The following is a 20,873-nucleotide window of genomic DNA, read 5'->3' on the forward strand; positions in this document are numbered from 1 at the left end:
AAGAGGAGAAGCAAATGTCTACTTTAATCTGGTTGCCTTTAGGGAATACAGTGCTGAGGTTTGTAATGTTATGAAGCCCTTAGTATTACTCCACAAGCATCTGGTCTTCTCAAGTTTTCGTCTTTAGTTTCTTGTTAAGCAGGTTCATAGTTACTGCTCTTTTTAAGCAATAGTATTTCAGTATTTTTGTGCTTGATGGCCATTACTAACGCTTATGACATAGACTCTTTTAGTCCTGAAACTAATAGAGTGCTTGAAATCGAATATTCAAAAATTTATGAATGACTAGAGGAGGATATGGAAACAAATTGTCCTTAAACTCCAGGTTTTAATGTATTTTTTCACACACACACCCCAAAATCCAAAGTTGATACCGTTATGGATAACAAATGGTGGCGAGCAACAAAATAAAATCTTGTATTTGTATCAGTGATGAATGCTTTCTGCGTTTTTCAATCTTAAGCTAACATACGATGAAATTGCCAAAAGATACATGTACGATGTGCTGATCAGGTGAAGCCTGTCTGGTTGTCTCTGGTGAGAGCGTTAGTGTCTGAGAATCTTGGTTCTTTGCATTTGCAGCACAACGGAGCTCTGGCAGAAGCCTTTGGAGCAGTTCCTGTCTCTTTGGTAAACAAGTATTTAGGTTTGTGCAAATACGTATTTAGGACTGGTGTACTGTTTGCCCAGGTAGATACGTATTTTAGCACATGTTACACTTTTTCTGGTATGCGCAGTATTTATTTGATTCACCGTCCCAGCTCCAAAGGAGTTATGGTCTGTCACATAAATACAGGTTTTGCCATGCATCCCAGTTTGGAACATGCATAATAATTCCTGTACAGACTCCCTGGACTTGCTGTGGTCTGTCATGTGATTACTTATGATTTATGGGGGATTAATTTGATGCAGACGGTGGTTTATTTGGCACTGTCTTGGCCTGTGATTTAAGCAATCTCTGAGCATGTGCACTTAGCCTGCATGTTACACTCCATCGGGAAAGACAGAATGATTACCCAAATGCTGCTTGTCACCAGCGGGCTCCGAAATGTAAACCGTCAGTAGGTATCACTCCTCACTTTCCCCCTCATCCGCCTTGCTCGTTTTTATTTCTTAAATCAATGTCTTGATAAATCTTAAAGGGACACTGTTGCTTTAGAGCACTGAGCTTTTTCCTTCCTGTCTGTATTCAGTGGTTTGGGGTTTTTTTTTAATGTTTTGTGGAGTTTTGGTTCTGATCTCAAATCCTTGAATGTTTTTCAGGGAAGTGAAACAGTTCTAGTTCTTCATTTTCCAAATAAAATTGGTGCTCAGATCTGTTCTGTTTTTTTTTTTTTTTAATCACAGTCATTTACTATAGTTAAATATCACGTGCCCTGCAGGGATGGGGATTTTAATGAAGGTGTGTTGCCTGGTGTTTGGTCCAGAGTAAGTTTCATGGGATAGTTGCTGAGAGAAGCCAGACCTGTTGGAGGTGATATCCATTTTCTCAAGTGTTTGTCTTCTTTTCTCATTTCCCTAAGCAAGTTAGGGATTCACTTGGGATCTTTGTTCCTGGAAAGCCAGAGAACAGCATTGCCCAAAAATTCCTCGCTCTGTAAATTGTAGTCCTGTGACGGAGCATGGTCAATGTTTACTTCTGCCACTGTTCACTCAAATTAGATTTTTGTTGTATTTTTGTATGGAAGATGTGCCAAAAAAAGGGAAAACTTAAGAAATAACTATTTTTGTGTTCAGCTTTTTGTCTCTGTACTCATATGCATTGGCTTCCTTTTAAATTCCAGGTAAGGTCTGCTTTCTGTATGCTTCAGACTGGCTTCTCCTTTTTTAGTAACATTGTGGTTGAGACCACTGGCATAGGAAATTGCTTTTCCTGTTGGCCTTCCAAGCACACATATATTTGCAAATTTTGCTGCCTTTTGGGGTAGAATTGATATAACAACAGTACAAGGAAGAGTTTGAGACCTTTTGTTGTTGTTTTGGAATTATGAATATTCCCAGTTCTGTGCGGTGTGTCAGTTAGGTAGAACTAGATTGTTGTTTAGTGTTTGCAGCAGAGATTAAACCAACATGTTTTAATTTAAATAACTTAAAATTGAGATGCTATGACTTGAGGTTTCTAAGTCTTCATACAAGACAGTCATACTTGCTAAAGGAACTAAAGCAAAACACCATGATCTTAATGGCTGAGAGTACAGTAAAAAGTCACTGTGCTCTCTTGCTAGTCCCATGTTGACTTAAGCAATATTCTGCTGCATATAAAGTGTTGGCCCTGAAACGAGAAAATAAACACCACGGCCACTTTGCATCCATTTATATTAACACAGGTTGTGTGTGCGTAGAGGGAGAGGAGACTAATATTTGCTAAATAGAAAAGAGTTTAAAATAGTAGAAAGACTCTTTAAAAAGTTATTACAAACAAAACATTTAAAAATAAATGTAAAAGTTTTTAGAAATACTCATTTAAACAGCCAAAGCTGGACACTTTAATAAATTTATTTTTTTTTTTTTTTTAAAATGTGCAAGCCAGATGGTTTCATGGCTTGGCAGACAGGACAGTGCATTTGCCATGTTCAGCACCTGAATGGAGGAGGAAATTTTGGATTTCCAAACAGATGGTGTTGAGGGACTCAGCAAAGCTGTTCACATTGGCAAGGAGTGGAAGACTGTGTAGCTTTTTTCCCCAGAGACCCATATATTGCTGTTGAAGTATGAGTAGAGGTTGACCGTTCGGTACTTCCTTTTTCCCCCCCCGCAGGTATATAATGGGAAGGGCTTTTGAAAATCTAGGAGAAATTTTCCAGTTTGGCCTGGGAATTTATCTTCCCTGTCTTTTCTCTGCCATCCTCATTCTCTGAAATCAGTTGCTGACAAGTAAATGCTCTCAAGATATCGGCGCTGATAAGATTCAAAGTGGAATCAATCCGCCTAGGTTCACTGTGCACCCTGAATGAAATGAAAATCACTTAAAAAATATTGGATGCTGTAACTTTTTCTAGACAGAAGAGGAAGGAAACTGCTTTTCTTTTTCTTTTAATTCCATCAGTGTCCCCTTAAAATAACTACGCTGAAAGGAGGGGTGAAAGGAAGTTTTGAGAGAGCGTGGCGTGTTCTGATGAATGTTAGGCTCACTGTGCATCTTCTTCCTGCATCTCCTGCCCTTGTAGTTTAAGCTCTGGTTGTCAGCATGTTCCTTCTGGATGCATGCTGCATGCTACACCAAGGGAATGTAAACAGCAGTTGTCGGTAGGCTCCCTGCCACTCACTTGTGGTATTTTAGAGATACAAAGGTTGGAGAGCAGTGCTGATTTATGAGAGGGCAGGTCTAGCATGGTCTGCCTCCACTTGTCTCTAATCTCTGTCTGGAAGAGATAGCCTTGGTAATTGCTTTCCATGGCTATAGTGAAAATGTTGTTGGAGGAAAAATTTACATGGTTACGCTTGTCCATATCTTTTTTGATTTTTATTCCTTAGAATAATACAGCCTTGCATACAATATGAATAGGGTCTGGGTGCTTGTGCATGTATTTTTCTGCTTATAACTTCATGTGTCTCTCTCAGACTCCTTTTCAGTCATCAGCATTGGACACAAGCAGAACAACTCGGCATCACGGTCTGGTGGACAGAGTGTATCGTGACAGAAACCGTCTCGGCTCCCCGCATCGACGCCCTCTCTCTGTGGATAAACATGGAAGACAAATATCCTTTGGTTCATGAGCTGGCAGTGAACACCTACCTTTTCAACAATATCACAGTGTTCAGTTTTTACAGTTCCCTTCTTCCTCCCCTCCTCACCCATCAGCAGAGTTGCTTCTCATGTCTGTGCAGTTAATGTCATCTGCTTTTTCTGAACTGTGATCTAGTCTATAAATACCTACTATTCTGTAAAGTAAGCATTTACCTTTCTCTGTTTCCTCAGCTCTAAGTGGGGATAATGATGCACATGAAGCTGAGAGGGATTGAGATCCTTTGATGGAAAAGGCAAGGCAGTCTTGGTGAAACTGAGTTCCCTTCAGAACTGAGTAAATCCAAACCAGAATCATTCTTTGCAGTTCATTGTGCATTTTATTACAAGTTGATTCATCAGTTTAGCATTTGCCAAGCGCTATTTCTTCTTGCCATTTGTGAAAATGAATTAGCTTATTATTTCTGACTGGCTTAAAATGTGCCACAATCAGACTGGCTTGATGGGGCTAAAGGGGATGTATGAGTGGGAGAGTGAAGAGATGATGGCTTCTCAGGGAGGAGTTAGATGCTCAGAAAGAGAAAGGGAGGATGGTTGTCCTGTTGCTCAAACATTACAACAATCCAGATAATATTTTGATTTGAGTGTCCTTTTAAAGTCAGTATGTTCCCCATAGGGAGTCTGCTTGCCTTTGTCATGTGAGCTTAGTGGTTCTGACAGGGTAATTTGAATTATTCCTTAGGAAAAGGTTTCAAATAGGCCTTCTACTTAAGTGAGAAGCTGGTGTTCTTCCCCTTAACTGATGGAATCACGTGGACAGCTGTCCGTATGGCACTGTGTATCTGTCACCTCCATCAGACACAAGCTGGAGAAGGTTAGTAGCACAATTGTGTACGTGTGTGTTAGTGTTTGGACTGCGTTCTCTGATACTACAACACTTCCATGTGCAACAAAGGCCTTTATCGTTCCCCACAGCATGGTCATCTGAATTGCCATGACTTCTGAATTTAGAAGTTGATTTTTTTTTTCCTTCCATTATGCTTATTCTTTTAGATGACCCGCTTTTAAACTTAAAGCGTGTCAGATAATGTGATCTTTTTAAGGGTGAATCTTGCCAGGTGTTCCAAGGCATACCCCAAAATTGTTGAGCTGTAAAAGACTTGGATATTTCTCACTGTGCAGAAGCTGGGCTAGTCTGCCCTTGCAAGCATTCGAGTGGAAAGGAGCACCGAGTTGCCTGTTCCTACCCCTCATGCTCCTGACATTGAAGGTGCTGAGTTGCCTAAGTGGTGGCCTACATTCCCAAGCGAAGGACAGCTCATCGTGAGAGATGTGTTGACTGTGGACGTTCCCATCTCCACAACATACTTGCATCCTGAACCAGTCATTTTCCCTCCCTATGAAACAGGGATGCTTTCTTTTCAAAGACTCGTATAACCAAAGTATGTATAAGCAGCTTTCAACCTAAAAATTGCATTATTTGATCATGCATAATCTTAACAAAGCATATCAAATTATTTTCTAATGACGGCAACCGATTTATCCTGTATTTCTCTCAATCCCATTATTGAAACAATTGCTCTTCAAACTTCAACTAATTTGTTCTGCAAATTGATTGTTTCACAAGGAAATTGTGCCTGTTATATGCCATATATAGATTTTGTTTTTTTAATGCAGAGTATTCAGGTTTTACTGAGTTGGTTACATTTATCTGAGATAAGCATTCTTTTATTTAGAGAAACTGTCAATAAAAATGTTGGTTTTGCCTTCCTTTCAGGACAAATTCTGATTCTGCCTTGCACCAGAGTACTATGACTCCAGCTCAACAAGAATCCTTTTCAGGAGGGTCACAGGACATGCAGCAGAAAAGAGGTAAACAGAGAAAAACAGTAAAAAATATTTGTAGCATTCAAAGCATTGTACTTCAGATTATATGCACATGTATTGCTGTTCATCTATTTCTATAAATACCTGTATGCATAACACTTTCTAGATTCAGTTATGCAGGAATTGGAACAAAGAACCACATTTACTCTTCTGGGTAGTGAAATCCAGAGAAGATTATACAAAGCTAAGATAGAACATTTTCCTGAACCCTGTATTCCATTATTCTAAGACCTTGCCCTACGGGGAAAAGTAATCTGGGCTTGTGGGACTCTGGTGGTTAGACCGCTCTCAAAACTGCAAAACTCTAGAGGTTTGCAGTTTGTAGTAACTTCCAGACAAGTGTAGAGCTCACAGGCGTTTCATGCTCCGTGATACAATATCGTAAAGTAGCAAGACTTCGTCTAGTTTTTATTTATGGGATTGAGATCACCAGTGAATATACCCTCAGAAGCAATGCTTACAAACAATACCCTCTGATACCATTTCTAGTTACAAGCTGGAGCAGCACAGCCCTCCGGCACTAACAATTCTGGTGCCCTCTGCTGGCCCTTGTTCCTGCTGTCAGTTCAAGAAATACATTAAAAGCTCTTAAATCTGTGTAGAGAAATTTAATCCTTAAACAACCACCAAGAGATAGGTGAACATGCAACGCTCAGATGCATATGCACTGCACTGCAGCTCTTCCATGTACTTCCAGAGCTGTAAAATGTTAAATAATGATAATCTTAAACAGTATTGCATAAATAAGGATTTATAGTCATCAGCGTGAAAAGCTTCTGTTGATACATCTCTCTGACTGGGCTTTCTTTTGATGTTTCTTTGTCACCTTGCTATTAGCATGATGAAACAGTCGATTGCTTTGAACAAACAAATGTGCTTGGAATATGGAGAAGTAACAGCTTTATAGCATTTCTCTATCCCAGGGGAGATGGTCCAGATTCTTCCCGGCAGGAATTGTCCTATTGGCCACCCATTAGATGTACCAGGGGTGCATCACTTGTGCAAAATGTGAAGGGAAAAGTAGGTCCCAAGATACACTCTTCCATTTAGATCTAAGCAGACTAAATTGGAGGCCAACATTTTTTGAAGTATTATTTGGGGTTTTTTTTGAAGCTGATAATGTCTCCTTGCTAATTAAATAGAATTTTAGTCTCTTCTGGTGTTCATTTGTTTAAATTTTCATCTCGTAACAGTAGAGTGCCACTGTTTCATATTCATTGATAATAGGTTACTTAAGAGTTTTCAAATGGTTAAACTTCCAATCTGAAAATTTCTTGCTGAGAAGCTTAATATTATGATATGATTCCTTTTGTTCTCAATTTTTAGTTTTATTACTGACTGTCCCTGGAATGGAGGAAACCACCTCTGAGGCAGACAAAACCCTCTCTAAGCAAGGATGGGACACTAAAAAGGTAGGAATCTCACATTTCAAAGTGTAGAGATTTTGCCTTCTAAACATAGTTAGGTAAATGAATGCTCTAAATATTGTTAACCAAAACAAACTACTTGCAGAGATTGGAGATTAAATGCTGTATTTGCAACAAATCACTAAACATGAGACCAGAAAGGCACTTCATATGTATGTGTGAATGCCCATGTTTGATTATATCAGGAGAAACTCTTTAAATTTGATTCTTGTTGGGCCGATAAAGGAAAAAAGGTGACAAATATCTTCTAAGAGGTTTGCAGAGCTCTTGTGTAGAAGAATAGCTCTTCTGTAGAAATGTATTAAATTAAATAAAACTTACTAATTGAAATATATCCTAAGCATTAATCTCTAGCAGTGTCTTTGCCTTTAAAAATGTCTTCCTTCTATTTTAGACTGGGTCATCAAGACCTAAATCATGTGAAGTTCCAGGAATCAAGTAAGTTTTGAGCAATTTTTTTTTTAAAAGAGCATTGAGATCTTTAAGAAAGAATGTTGTATATTGTATGTCCTCTTGCTTTTGAGTTTTCTGAAAAGCCCTTAGGCGATATAACACTGCAACAGATACAAGACAAGCCAGAACCTCTATGAGTGAACCGTTGGCTAATACATCTCTGGTTTATCAGAAATACAATATATAATCCTGTATAAGGCATCTTCTTTTTTAAAAAAGATTTTATAAAGATCTGTCCAGGCTGAAATTTAAATTGAGATGTGTCTTTTTTTTTTTTTCCCCTCCCCTTTTTTTCTCTCCCTTATTTAGCATCTTTCCATCAGCTGACCAGGAAAACACTACAACACTGATTCCTGCTACGCATAACACAGGTGGCTCCCTGCCAGACCTGACAAACATCCATTTCCCTTCCCCTCTCCCAACACCATTAGATCCTGAGGAATCCACATTCCCAGCCCTGAGTAGCTCCAATAGTACTGGAAATCTTGCTGCCAATCTGACTCACTTGGGCATCAGCACTGCCAATCAGGGTAAGATCATAACTCTGAGGTGTTTTTACAGATTGTCCATAATATGCCACTTGTCTTAAATTATGGAAGTTGCGTTGCAGAATATTACTGTTTTGTCTGAGAGGTAATTGCACTTCACTGTTGATTGACGTTTCTTTGTAAACAAGTTTTATCAAGCCATTTCTGTACGAAAACGTGAGAAAGCTGTATTTCGTTATATGACTTACAAATTGTCTTTCATTTTTCTCATGTTCTTGGTGGCCAAATCTGCTTTTTTGCTGGGGCTTTTTTGTTTATTTATTATTTTACCTATAGGACTACAGGAGAGACTAGCATCCAAAGTGTGCCTGTCTTGTAATTCATTGTACTTAAAACCCCAACAACACTTGTGTTATGGAAATATCTTAAGTAGGCCTTTTGTTTTCATTCCTTTAGAATGTGGGGTTTTTTTTTTCAGTGTGAGGATGCTTTTGGAGAGAGAACATTGCTTGCTTCATCTGAAGCAAATTTTCTCTTTTGAGCAATCAAGAATAATGTGGAGCATTTACAAGGTGTGCTAGTTTTTGTAAGCTTAACTGCTTAAGTTTTGAAAATATCCTGAATACTCAGGCTACGTAATATAGCGGGGCTTTGGGAAATAAGACCAAGTGCACACCTTTAATTTCTCACAGCTCTCACTATGGTGCCTTTGTGTTGAAATTGTTGCCTTCCTAGCAGTGTAGTTTTTGTTGCAAGTTCTTCTGGAGTTGCTGTTTGAGCTGTTCAGCATGGCGCGTCTGAGTTGTGAGCGTTTGTTGGGGCTTTTGGACTTTGCCAATACTGATAATTTTATTTTTAAAAAGCCCCACAAACAAACATTATTTGCCATGCTGGCAATTTCTAATATTCATACTGATCCTCTGATAATTTCAGGACTTGTTAACTTTATAGGCAAATAACCTAAACTAGTGATTGTTATTTTTTAAATAAGCTCACTGGTTGTACTCGAGAATAGTTGTGAAGAGGGTTGCATTTTTTTATTGTTGGTGACAGTTGCAGTCAGTTGATTCCTAGAATAGAAATAAGGTGCTGTATCCAAAAATACAAGTATATTTCCTGTGTTAGGCAGGATTCCCCTCCCCACTTAAAAATCCTCTCATATATTGGGAAAAGGAAATCATTCTAATCAGGTTAATGTAGTGTTATGACTGAGCAGTTATATTTAAAAATGAAGCAAGAAGGCGGTTTAACCATTTGAGTGCAGAGTAAGTCAGCAGCTTTCAGCATCCTTTAACAAGTTTTCTGGTCTCAAAAGAGACTATAAAAAGTTTCAGAGATGGGCTGTCGCTCAAGTAGAATTTAGCGAGCCTGTGCTGAGAGCATTATTGTGTGTAGAAAAAGAAACAAACTATTTGCATGGAGTTAGGCCAGATTGGGTCACTAAATTTTTTGCCGTACCCATAATGAGCAAAGTAAATGGTATAAAACCAAACCGGTAAGTATGTAATTGCTTTGAAAGCATGTCCTGATCTATCAAAGACATAACAAATTAAAAAGGTCTACTCATTGATGATTTTCCTGCTTCTCTTTGGAGACTGTCCCATAGTTTAATCATTGGCATAGTCAGTGTTCGGTGCTTTTTTAACTGATTTTTTTTTTTTTTCCCAAACCCTCCTTGCCTCTCTTTACCTTCTAGCTCTTTAGCAGAAAATGTAAAGGCTTTTGAACCTTTTGCAGGAGCTCTGTGCATTGCGCAGGCATGCCCTCAGCAGCCCCAAGAAAAGGTGGGGAAACAAACACCTGTCAGGTTACAAAGAACTGCCAGAAATTTTAAGACTATGCATTTGTGCATTTGAGTTTGTCAGTTCGCTGACATGTTCTGTGAGACGGTGTTGATTTTGAAAACGTCGCGGGGAAGCCAGGCAGTCTTCAGAATCCACGTGGTTTGAGCCAGTTTGCCTGCTGGCTCCTTGGCAGCCCGGACTTCCTGGCTCCCTGGCAGCCTGCCTGGAAGCCTTGAACATTTGCCAAGTGCCTAGGAGCTCGCAGGCTCTTGTGAATTCCTCCTTTCTGGCAGCTCTAGAAGAACAGCTCGCTAGCTAGATTGTCCTGAAATCACTTTCCAGGGTGTCTCGGTTCCTCTAGGGTGAGGCAGAAAATAGGAGAGGTTTCAAAACTTGCAGATTTTTGTCTTGAGTTTGAACAAAATTACAATACTTGAATTGTTTATCCCTACCCCCTGCTAGGTCATGGCTCTTTAGAGTGTGAAGGATATTTCCTGCCTTCCTGTGCACTGGTATGCCATTAAAAATGGAGTACTTCCTGTGTAACCAGTTTTTCTTCTGCATTTTCCATTAAATAGGTGTTTGTTTTTATAATATTGCAAGTGCTCTCTGATGAATCTTGTTATATGATCTGTTGTCTTCTTCCTGAAGTTTGAGCCCTTGCAAATAGAGCGGAATGTGCTTCTCCTGGGTTCAGTGCGTGCAGGCCGGGAGGTGTGCGAGAACGATACCTATGGTTTCTGTAAACCGCTGAAGCTGCTCTGCCTGTTTCAATTTCAAGTCGGTATCTGTGCACAAACCTGAACAACTGTGACTGGTTTTGGTCCAGGATAAACCACAGGGATCTTCCTCTCATCCTGATGCTCTTCAGCCTGACAAAATTAATTGCAAATTATCTAACGAGTTTCAGCCTGATTGGCCGAGGTGCGTTCAGCACTTTGCATTAAGTGGTTGTCCACTTACACCATTCATTTTTCATCGTTTAGGTAATTACCTCTATACAGGTATCAATAAACCATTGCTCTGTGCCTGTTTAAGCTGGTTTGTTCCTTCCTGCAGGAATGACGACGACGCCAGCCCCTTCCCAGCAGCACCGTCAGCCAGCCGTCAGTCCTCTCTCGTTGAGTGCAGACTCAAGACGACCACAGTCACAGCAAATGTCTCCTACGCTTTCCCCTTTGTCACCAATTACTCAGGTAGGAACTTACTTGGAGAATTAAAATTTTTCAATCACAGATTAATTATTTTACCTAGGCTGTAACTTCATCTCTCTTGTTCTGTAATTTTCTTCTTTAAATGTGGACATTAATTCAGAGCCTTAAAAAGGGAGAGGTTTGTAGAGGGGACAGATTTTACTTTCGCTTTTTTAGAACCATGGTGAAAAACATCTATTAGGACACTTTTCTGTAAGGGTATTGTGCCAAAGTTAGTTGTGAAATTTGAAAGACATTTCTCTGATTCATGAGAGAAGCTCAGTTACCTTTTTAAACTGATTTCATAAGTGTGACTCTGTGACTGATGAGGTTATCAATTTCTGACCTGGACATTCAACTGGGCTTTTAGAGTATTTGTTTATTGTACACTGGAGGTGATACTAAGTCTTTTGAAACATGTTCTTGACTGTTTCTGAACCTTTAGGTAGCATTTTTTAAATGCAAGATGAGATTGACTTAGTACAGTTCTCTTGGTGTGAAACTTGATGTGCTTGAAAATGAAGGGGAATTACCTGCCAGCGGGGATGATTTTGATTCTTCTTTTTAAGGCCGTGGCTATGGATGCATTGTCTCTGGAGCAGCAGCTTCCCCCGTATTCATTTTTTACTCAGACAACTTCCCAGCAACAGCAGCAGACCCAGGTGGCAAGTACCCTGCCTCAGAATACTCCTTTAATGCAGACCTCTGGTTTACAGCGAGGAACACAACTCCCCCCACTCTCCGTCACGGTACCTTCTACCATCCCACAGTCACCTCCGGGTAGCCAGACCCAACCATCAATGGGAATAGACATCAACTCGGTAAGCTTGGGCACAGCTGAAAATGATAGAGCTTTCATTTGGAAAACCTGGTAGCGCACAGCTTGAACAACCCTTGTAATAAGTATACTTTTAGGCAGAGTCTGAAGTAGACTTAGAATGGTTTTGGTTGAATCCACATTTAAATGTTTTATAGAGGAAAACTTGGTTTTAATGTAGGCTTAGGGTGGCCTTAGTTTTGTAAAACGGTGTCCCGTACGACTCCATGTTTGATTAGACCTGCTGGAATGTGTCAGCATTTATTCCATACCTTGCTGCTGCCGTTGCACTGATATATGTTCAGACTGTTAAATGTAATGCAGCCCCAACACATTGTATGTTAGACAGTGTGCTATAGACTGGAGGAGTTAACAGAACTTTGATAAAGAAACCTGCTAACAAGCATTTTCCAGAAGTTGGAGAGAACCAGGTATTTTCTTATACGTTCTATATTTAGAACCCTTTCATTTTAAGGAATTTTAGAGCATACATTATTATCTTCAAAAATTGGATTTGTGGCTGCCTTCAGATGCCCAGAAGAAATGGAGGTTATACATACATACAGCAGTGATTTATGGACAAGTTTCTTTTTTTGCTTGCTTTAACATGGTCTGTTATGAAATGTTGTGTGTCTCTGCATCTGAAAATCCAAAATGCAGAGCAAGATCAGGCTTACAGGCTAGCTAGGGAAGAATTTCGCAGCTTGTTCTCTGCTCATTCTGCCCTGCTGTATAGGATCTTGGTTGTCCGACCTCTTGTGTCCTTCTGGCAGTGTTGTAGTGACAGTAACTGGTTTGAGAATGAGAAGAAATCATTGTCTATTGATCTAGCACTTGATCGTGGATTTCATTTGTGGATGAAATTTTTAACAGTTTGTGCCGATAAGTGCTTCTTGAAAGAAGCTGCTTCCCTTTCAGGATTGGAAGGGGAAGAGGAAGGGCAAATCCAGCAGTGGAAAGGATACCGACCCACTCAAAATGTGTCTGAATGTTTTGATTCTAACACTCATGTAGCTACCAGTACAGATTATTCCGATTTTCATTCTTTGCTTTCTGTGTTGCTTTCCTCATCCTAAACTTCTTTATGACCTTAACTTTTAGGGTGCTGTGCTTATCTTTTAAAGCAACTGAAATAATTCATAAATAAACTTAAATTTAAAGCTAGTTTATCAAAAAGCTGTTTGAGCTGTGTTACAGTCTCACTGGCAACTTTTATGCAGTTTTTGTAAAGCATTATTGAAATTAATTTTGCTCTAGTTTGGATGTCTGCTTAAAGCGCGTAAGTAGCAATACATAGCAAAAAGGGTTAAGACATATTTTCTTGAGATTTACAGAATTTGGTGTCAGAAAGCATTGGTAGTACAACGTTCTCCCACACTGCAAAGCTATGTGATTAAATTACTCCTTTTCTTAGAACTACTGGATTGCAGGTTTTCCTCAATCATCTGTTAATTTCTAAGGGAAGTCTAATGAGAAGAGCTGTACTATTGATGTTAATTAGTGCAACATTCAATTTGAATGCTATTAAGATTATTAATTTGTTCAAATCCAGGGTTCTTTATGACTAAAAAAAGGTAAACCTTTGACAAGGCATTCTCAAGATGACTGAGAACAATGTAAATGTAACTAATGTAAACCTGCAAAACATAGCGTGAATTCTCAGGCAATGTCTGTTCCATGTCCTGGGGTGAAATGCAGCTTTGAGAAGGATTCCAGTCTGCGTGGTTATACGCTTCAATCTTGATAACGCATCCAGGCTATTTAGGGCTAGGAGAGTAATACGAGAAGGATTTCCAGAGCAGTGTAGACACAGGTTAAGAATGTGTGGGTATGGCAGTTGAATTGAAGAATAAATTACATTATTTTTGAGTTAGTCCCAGCTTTCAATACTTCTTTTCCCTAAATCGTTGGCTGACCAGATTTTTTTTTAATTGAACGTAACTGAGAACAGTGAGAAAATATTTCAACAGTTTTGCTTGTACAGCAGCACTGCCCTGCTCTCAGCCATTCAGTCAGACAAGACCATGCCACGCTGATATCTTAACTCTCTCCTTTTTGCGGCATTGTTCACAGTAATCGTGTCTTCATACATAGCCAAGAATTGCTGAAGAGGATGGTTTCTCCCAGCTTCCTCGAGCTGTAGATGCCAGAAGTTTATAATTTTCCAACCTTCCATCAATCCCATGGTCTTTAATTCTGTGTTGTTCTGTAGGCTTCACTCCAGCAGTACCGCAGTAATGCTGGATCCCCAGCCAACCAGTCTCCCACCTCTCCTGTCTCCAATCAAGGCTTCTCTCCTGGCAGCTCCCCTCAAGTAAGGGACTCTGTGCTTCCACAGGCCTTGCTTCTTGTGTTTGTTTTTAGTTGAGTCTCTCCATTACTGACCCATAGTTGTCTCACTGTAATTGTATGTGCCTCATGCATTACTGATGTCTCATCTTGTTTGCAGTTTCATTCAGTTCCAGAGTTTTTCAATAGCTGGTGAATTGCCTTTTTATTGATCAAAGCTACTATTTGAACACTGTTAAAACGCGGTTATTTCTTTGGGGTGTACCGTGGACAGAACCTCCAGGTAGACCCCTTTCAATGAGCAATATCGTGTAGGAGCTGACGGATAAGGTTGGGAGGGCATGGGAGAGAGAGAGAGGGAAACTTCAGTGCCTCCTGCAGCAGGATAACTCCTGTGGCACTAAACATCCCTTGTGTGGCCAAATGCATTTACATCAGGACCTTTTTTTGCATGGGAATGTACACTTGGAAAGAAAACACTGGAGAAAATGCTCTTAAAATGAGCAGTTTTATCTTGTGGCTTGCAAGTAATGGGTTACTAAAGATGCTTTCTTGCATGCTAGCTGGTTTTTCTTCCTGTGTATGTATATACTCATACATCCACATGTCCTATATGCAAGTCACAGCTTGGTGTGTGTGTAATCCTACGAAGGCGAATTTTTATCTGCCAGCAGCAAGACAGTTAAAAACAAGGCAGTTTTCAGTACAGAAATAATCTGATGCTGCTAAAATAGCTCCATATGGCTGCCCTTTTCCTAAATCCCACCTGTAGAAACGAGGTGCAGGAAATTCTTCCAGAGCATCACAACAGAGTCTGAAAATACATTTTCTGTTTCATCATTTAACATTTAAGGCTGTAAGGAGGATCCTATCTAAATAAGTGCTGCCCCTTCATGGTTCCAAAGCAGAAGCTTCGTCTCTCCTTGCCATTAGCCAGAGACAGGTCACTGGTAAGCTCAGTAATAGATCTGAGTGTCAGGACTGTCTGGATTTTCTTAACCCTTGCTTAATTGCTTCTTAACTTCTCTCTCTTCTGCCTGCTTCTGCCAGTTCTGCTGTGTTCTGTGTGTGGCTCAAAGAAAACAAGCAAACTTACTCCTCTAGGCTGTCACGTAGAGCAAAGCTGTTGCCAGTCTTGCTGCAAATCTCAGGTCCAGTTCTCATTTGGGCAGCGCATCTGATTTTGATTTTTGCGTTTATTTTCTTTCCCCCTTGACTTCTCAAAAACTCTTTCTTGGTTTTGTCCACAGGCTTGTTGCCACTGGTCAGTCCGGAGTACTGGAGTGCAGCAGGCACTCCCCAGTGGAGCACGCACTTGACTTTAATTTTTCCTGCCGGGCCTGTTTTATCCTGTAAACTCTTGCTTAGGCTTTGCTATTTTCAAGTGGGACACCATAACTCACATGCGAAAGGAAGAGGGTTTATTAATACCACTTAACTTAATATTGGCCTCTTAAAAATACCCACACAGTTCTTTATTTTTGCAAAATTAAAAATGAGACAGCTTTCCTGCCTCTGTCAATGAACCAAAAGCTAGTAGTGGCGAGCGAGCTATCTGTGGTGGTGGTTGCAATGGAGAGGAGCAACGGGGGAAGAAAAACCAGTTTGGAAGAAAAATTTGGGTTGGTTGTGATTATGGGGGCAGCTCCCAAAGAGCCGGAGCCATTAGAGTGTAGAGTAATCTGCCAAGAGTAAAGGCAGGTTGGTTCCAACAGCAGAATATGCCCATTGTGGAACAGTCTGGCACTGGCTGACTAGAGTGGAATAAAGTAGGTGTGACCGGGTAGGCGTCCTCCACTTGCTCCTCTTTCCCTGATTAATTTTAGGTTAAATCGTTCTGCAGCCTATCAGTGTGATGAGTGACATGCTCTAAAAATAGAAATCTGTGGCTTGATTTTTATCACATACGGTTCATTCACCAGAAGTTGTTTTTTCATCTTTCCACATCTATTTGCTCTCGTGTTTTAGATGTGTGTTTGTTATATGAAGGTCTTCCTGTTCAAACACGAATTGAAAAGCTCTGCTTGTAGTTCTCAGCTTTGTGTTTGCATGGCTTTTCATTGACAATGGCTTATTTATTACTACTTCGCTTTTCTCCTCTAACACCTGGCGTACTGTTCCAATTAGATAGAAATCTGCTTTTTTTTTTAGTAGAATGGCTGTATACTGGATAATATGGTATGTATTTTTAGATTAATAATTCAAGCCAGGGTTTTTGTGGTTTGGGTTTTTTTTTTTTTTTTCCTTGCAGTCACCACATCATTAACCCAAGAAGATGTACTGTTGACAAAACAGACCTCATCTAGTGTTTCTGGAGGAGATGGTGTTAGCAAGATGTTTTTCACAGGGCTGTCGATAAATTATTCTAGGGCTCTGAAGTGTTGAAGTAATGACATTTCCAGTTCATTTCCTTTGGGAGTTTCAGTGCTTACAGATGTAATAACAGGTATACTTCAGAGCTGAGGAATAAATATGGGCTTGTATGTTTTCCTAGGAGTTGCTAACGTAGACTCGCACAAATAGATTTTGGTCTCCTGCTTATTATTTTTCATGTTGCCCAAACTTTTTAGGATGGGAATAATGCTTAGTCAAATGCAAAGATTTTAGGTTTTGCCCTCCTTCTGAAAAGCTCCTGTAAAAATGAAATGTCAGAAGTTAAGGGAAAAAAATACCTCGATCCTCTTTGGGGCTCTCGAATTGCAGTTGTATTTCTAGTGCCGGTCCAAACTGGCTTTGATTCACGTTGAGTATGTGACATCCTGAAGTGCAAATTTTTCGTCAGAAATTGTTATAAAACTTGATGCAGCTCTGAAGCCGTGCCTGCCACTTAGGATGGGAGTGATTTCCCCGTGATAGAGTTAAGCTTGGCTGGTCCTGATCTGCTTGCTTGAGTTAGCTCTAGGTTCTGACTCCGTTTTTTTTTTTTTTTAGAAGAAAGTAACACGTGTAGCAGGTTGAATAATGTGGAGTTTGAGTAGTTGATCAAAGTGTGACTGGGCAGCAAGTGAGAGATCAGTGGTTTAAAGAAAAGTGTGGGGTTTTTTATTTAAGTAGCGCTTTGCTTTTTCTCTTGTCAGGTGTAACGTGGCTCTGGCTTGTGATGTTTGATAACTTCCTCGTAGCCCTGTCTTTTGCGAGGGATAGAGCAGCCACTGTAGTTTTGAGGAGGACCAGATGATAAATTGGAAGACCGGTTCCAATTACAACCATTTTCCATTTTTACCTGCTTCTAAGGAGGGCATCGAGTAGGGTGTTAAGCTGCGAAGATGTCATTCTTGTTCTGTGGTCATTGCTGTGACAGATCATAAATGCCCACGAAGGTGACTCAAAATCTTATTTTTGTCCATAAACCCCTATTCTTGGCTCAGACTCCATTTAATCAGTCTTGAGGATGAGCTGGCTTCATTTACTTAAACCATTTCTTACTGAGAAGTTGCCATTATGATCTTCTCTGATACAGATTTGGAGGCAGTTGTCTACTACCTTTTCTGGTAGTACGATACCGACTCTGCCGGTATCGTACTTTAAACGCAAGGCTCGTGTTTCCAGTGCTCTGACGTTATCCAGCAGCGCTGTTCTGCAGCAAATTTCTCTCTTCTCCAAGTGCATTCAAACCGTACCCACACCCTCGCATGCAGCCGGCGCTTCGCGGTGACACTCGGAGCAGTTCTTGGATCAAACAGGATCTGCTCAGCAAGTTCTGTAGCACGCGCAGCATGTGCTGAACTTTCGGCCACCTTTCCCCACAGTCTCGTTCTCGGGCTGTGAATTCCTCCCTTGATGCCACATTTATCCAAAAGCATCCATATAATGTGATAGCCGAGGATTCTGGCTGAAGGTGGGAAGGTTTTTGTTTGCTTTAAAAAGAATATCTTGTTGCTTCTTTCCTGGTAGTCCCCTCTCACAGAGGTTGTGGGCAATTTAGTGTTTGGGGTTTTTTTTATACAAGACTTCTATTCTTTTCCTTGCATGCAACCTGCAAACAAGCTGCGCTGAGATGTGCTACTGATGTAGGAGGGAGAATGTTTAAAATGTGATGTTTGCTGAAATTTTTATGTTCACTGTTGTGGACATCATCCCGTGGTTTTTTGACTATCTTAATCTTTGGCTGTGTTCAGTGCTTTTAACTGTGGTGGCAGGTGTAACTCTGTTCTGGTATTTCCTAGGCTTTTGCTTAATTTCTTAACGCTGCTTAGGTTTTTAAGGAGAAAATTTGTAGCCTTCCTTTTTTAACGCGTAGATAAACCAGCTGGAAAATGCTATGCAAGGTATTGAGTTTTTTTTTTTTCCCAAGATTGATACAAACTCTCCATGCAAATTGTCTTTTATAGACACCATCTTTTATAGATGCTCTCTTTGTCAGTAGATGTTTTTTTCTCAGCCTGGAGTATCAGAATTTGTGGCAATTTTAAATAAGAAGTGATCTCTCTCTGATTTCTTTTATATCTGGCAATTCTGTGGGATAGTACTGAATAGTATTAAAACATTGACCTCAAATTCTTGGTCACCTTTAGAATAATAGATAAATGATGGAGAAGAACTGATAAACACTTGTCGTGCTAGAAGGGACAGTAAAATTAGCAAGGCTGAGGAATTCCTCCTGAGATTCTTGCCTTCGAACTGCTGATAACGTGCTTTACCGGGCTTTCTCGTTAACTTTTCTGATCTGCAGCTGAAGTGAAATGACTTCAAAATGTCAGTTTTATTTTGGCATGTTGTTGTCTCAGTGAAGCTGGCTCTTCCGTGAACACAAGGTTGCAGAGACAGTGAGCTAGTCACTACCTGCGTGCCGGTGATCAGCTTTGCATTGCATTTTGTTTTAATGTGCAGTTTAATTCTGTGTGGGGTTTGTCTTTCACCAAAAAAAAAAAAAAAAAAAAAAAGTTCACAAAACAGCTGAAGTTGCAGAGCGATTTTATTTCTCGTGTTACCTAGCGCACTCGTCTGTTTTCATAAATCAGAAGTTTTATATGTTGTATGTCCTCCGTGAGGAAGTTTGTTTGGTTTACTTGACTGTATTTTTGTGCTTACCGAAAGGCAGCGTAACGTGGAAGGATTTGTGTCTTGGAGGGAAATGCTGAATGTTTTATGAATTTGCTGATGGTTAGTGGTTGTTAATAATAAAGGGCACTGCTAACTAACTTTGAGAAGAATCGGTTGGAAGGCTCGAGTCGCTCGCACACCGTGGGTACGTCTGTTTGTGAGATTTTTGCACCATAAAGACTCTGTTTTGTTTTCAGCATTCTTCCATTCTGGGGAGTGTATTTGGTGACTCCTATTATGATCAGCAGATGACAGCTAGGCAGGCTAATGCCCTATCCCATCAGGTGAGCAAATTCATCTCAGATTTTCAGCTGTATTTCGGCCACTTTCAGCTTAAAATAAATATAGATCAACTTCTGATTATTTTATGTGAGATCACATTTTGTCCATATAGTTTTACTTCTGTTATTTTGAGTTTGCAATACTCAGGGATTTCTTTTCTTCTGTTTTGTTTTTTTTTTTTTTTTCCTCCCCCCACTCTTCCTTCCCCTTCTTCCCTCTTAGCCTTTGTAGCAGATGTTTTTAAAGGTGTTCTGCCAAGTTTATTGGATGAAAAATAGTGAAAATAGATTTTTAAAACCCCACATTTCTGGCCATAGTTGCATTTGGAAAGGATTCACTTGTAGGTGGTAACAATATTTACTCCTGAATTTGGCAAACAACTCGTGCGTGGTACCAAAACCCAGCAAGCGGACCCATGCCTTCGTTAGTTTGGCCAGCTAACGCTAGTTTGGCATTGATTCATTCAACTGTGAAATATGCTCTGGTAGCAGGAAAAAATAAGATAGCTTCTGAGAGGCAATGCTTGATGGGCAGATACCTGAGTTAGTAGCATGAATTATGGGGGTTTTTTACTTTGTTTTAAAGCTACCTTTTCTTTTGTTCTTACAATACCTAAAGCAACAATTTTATTTTTGCACCCACCCTCTCCTCATTCCCCTGCACTCTGAATTTGGCAGTAAACTATTCTGGAAAGTTAAGTGAAAATAGACCATATTTTGATCAACAAAACCTAAAGATGAATTTGTTTGCCTGTCTCTTTCAACATTACTTCCCGTACTTGAGCTTTTTAAGTTGTTTTGCTGTATTTCCTGATGGTTAGAAGTAATAATTCCTTTGTGCCTTGGTCTTCAGCTTGAACAGTTTAATATGATAGAAAACGCCATTAGTTCCAACAGCCTGTACAGCCCTTGTTCCACCCTTAACTACTCCCAGGCAGCCATGATGGGACTTACCGGCAGTCATGGCAGCTTGCAGGACTCGCAGCAGCTGAATTACTCCAGCCATGGAAACATCCCCAACATCATTCTTACAGGTAAGAAAAATCATTAACCGACAAGTAAAACCATCCCAGTGTCGGTGTTACTCTTCATTGTGCAACGTTAGAAGTGAGCCAAGAAAGGAAAAGGGTCTTGTTGCCTTGGAAGGTTTTGTTTCGCCTTGTGTAAATGTTCGTGTTACTGGTCTGGCCTGTTCCCCGTGTGCCAGCGAGCCTGACGGCTCTCGTTGAATCCCAGCAAACAGGTAGAGCTGCGGTGGCAGCACTGATTGTCTTACAGACTTTCCCTGCCTCTGAATTTACTGGATCCTCTGTCGCAGCAAGGGAGAGGCGGTGAAAGCCGAACCTCCTCCTCTGCTGCTCCGTTCGCGCTTGCCAAGAAAGGGTTTTTTAGTGTCGCATATGGTAGCGAATCTGGTCACGGTTGGACGTTTGGAAACAATTTCTGCGCAGGTCACTGAGAAAGCTGTAGTTCGATCCATAGTTCAGCCAAGGACTCTTGCTGATTAGAATCACGGAAGTTAAGGT

The 20,873-nt window shown here is 40.3% G+C and overlaps 1 protein-coding gene across 6 annotated transcripts in view; it reads left to right on the forward strand.

The window, feature by feature from the left end:
• CRTC1 (CREB regulated transcription coactivator 1) overlaps nucleotides 1–20,873 on the forward strand; it is a 46,827-nt gene that overhangs the window by 21,349 nt on the left and 4,605 nt on the right. For 3 of the 6 annotated variants that reach the window (XR_012778774.1, XM_075524596.1, XM_075524601.1), the window contains exons 3-13: nucleotides 3,562–3,699; nucleotides 4,498–4,559; nucleotides 5,463–5,557; nucleotides 6,899–6,984; nucleotides 7,394–7,437; nucleotides 7,762–7,982; nucleotides 10,784–10,920; nucleotides 11,487–11,738; nucleotides 13,947–14,048; nucleotides 19,264–19,350; nucleotides 20,201–20,381. Coding sequence is in view for 5 of the 6 variants with exons in the window: in XM_075524596.1 (XP_075380711.1) it covers nucleotides 3,562–3,699; nucleotides 4,498–4,559; nucleotides 5,463–5,557; nucleotides 6,899–6,984; nucleotides 7,394–7,437; nucleotides 7,762–7,982; nucleotides 10,784–10,920; nucleotides 11,487–11,738; nucleotides 13,947–14,048; nucleotides 19,264–19,350; nucleotides 20,201–20,381 (1,405 nt within the window). In the remaining variant the exon portion in view is untranslated. The remainder of the gene's footprint in view (nucleotides 1–3,561; nucleotides 3,700–4,497; nucleotides 4,560–5,462; nucleotides 5,558–6,898; nucleotides 6,985–7,393; nucleotides 7,438–7,761; nucleotides 7,983–10,783; nucleotides 10,921–11,486; nucleotides 11,739–13,946; nucleotides 14,049–19,263; nucleotides 19,351–20,200; nucleotides 20,382–20,873) is intronic. The other 3 variants (XM_075524597.1, XM_075524598.1, XM_075524600.1) reach the window with 3 other exon arrangements.

The sequence above is a fragment of the Mycteria americana genome, chromosome 24, assembly GCF_035582795.1.
Source record: "Mycteria americana isolate JAX WOST 10 ecotype Jacksonville Zoo and Gardens chromosome 24, USCA_MyAme_1.0, whole genome shotgun sequence".
NCBI lineage: Eukaryota > Metazoa > Chordata > Aves > Ciconiiformes > Ciconiidae > Mycteria > Mycteria americana.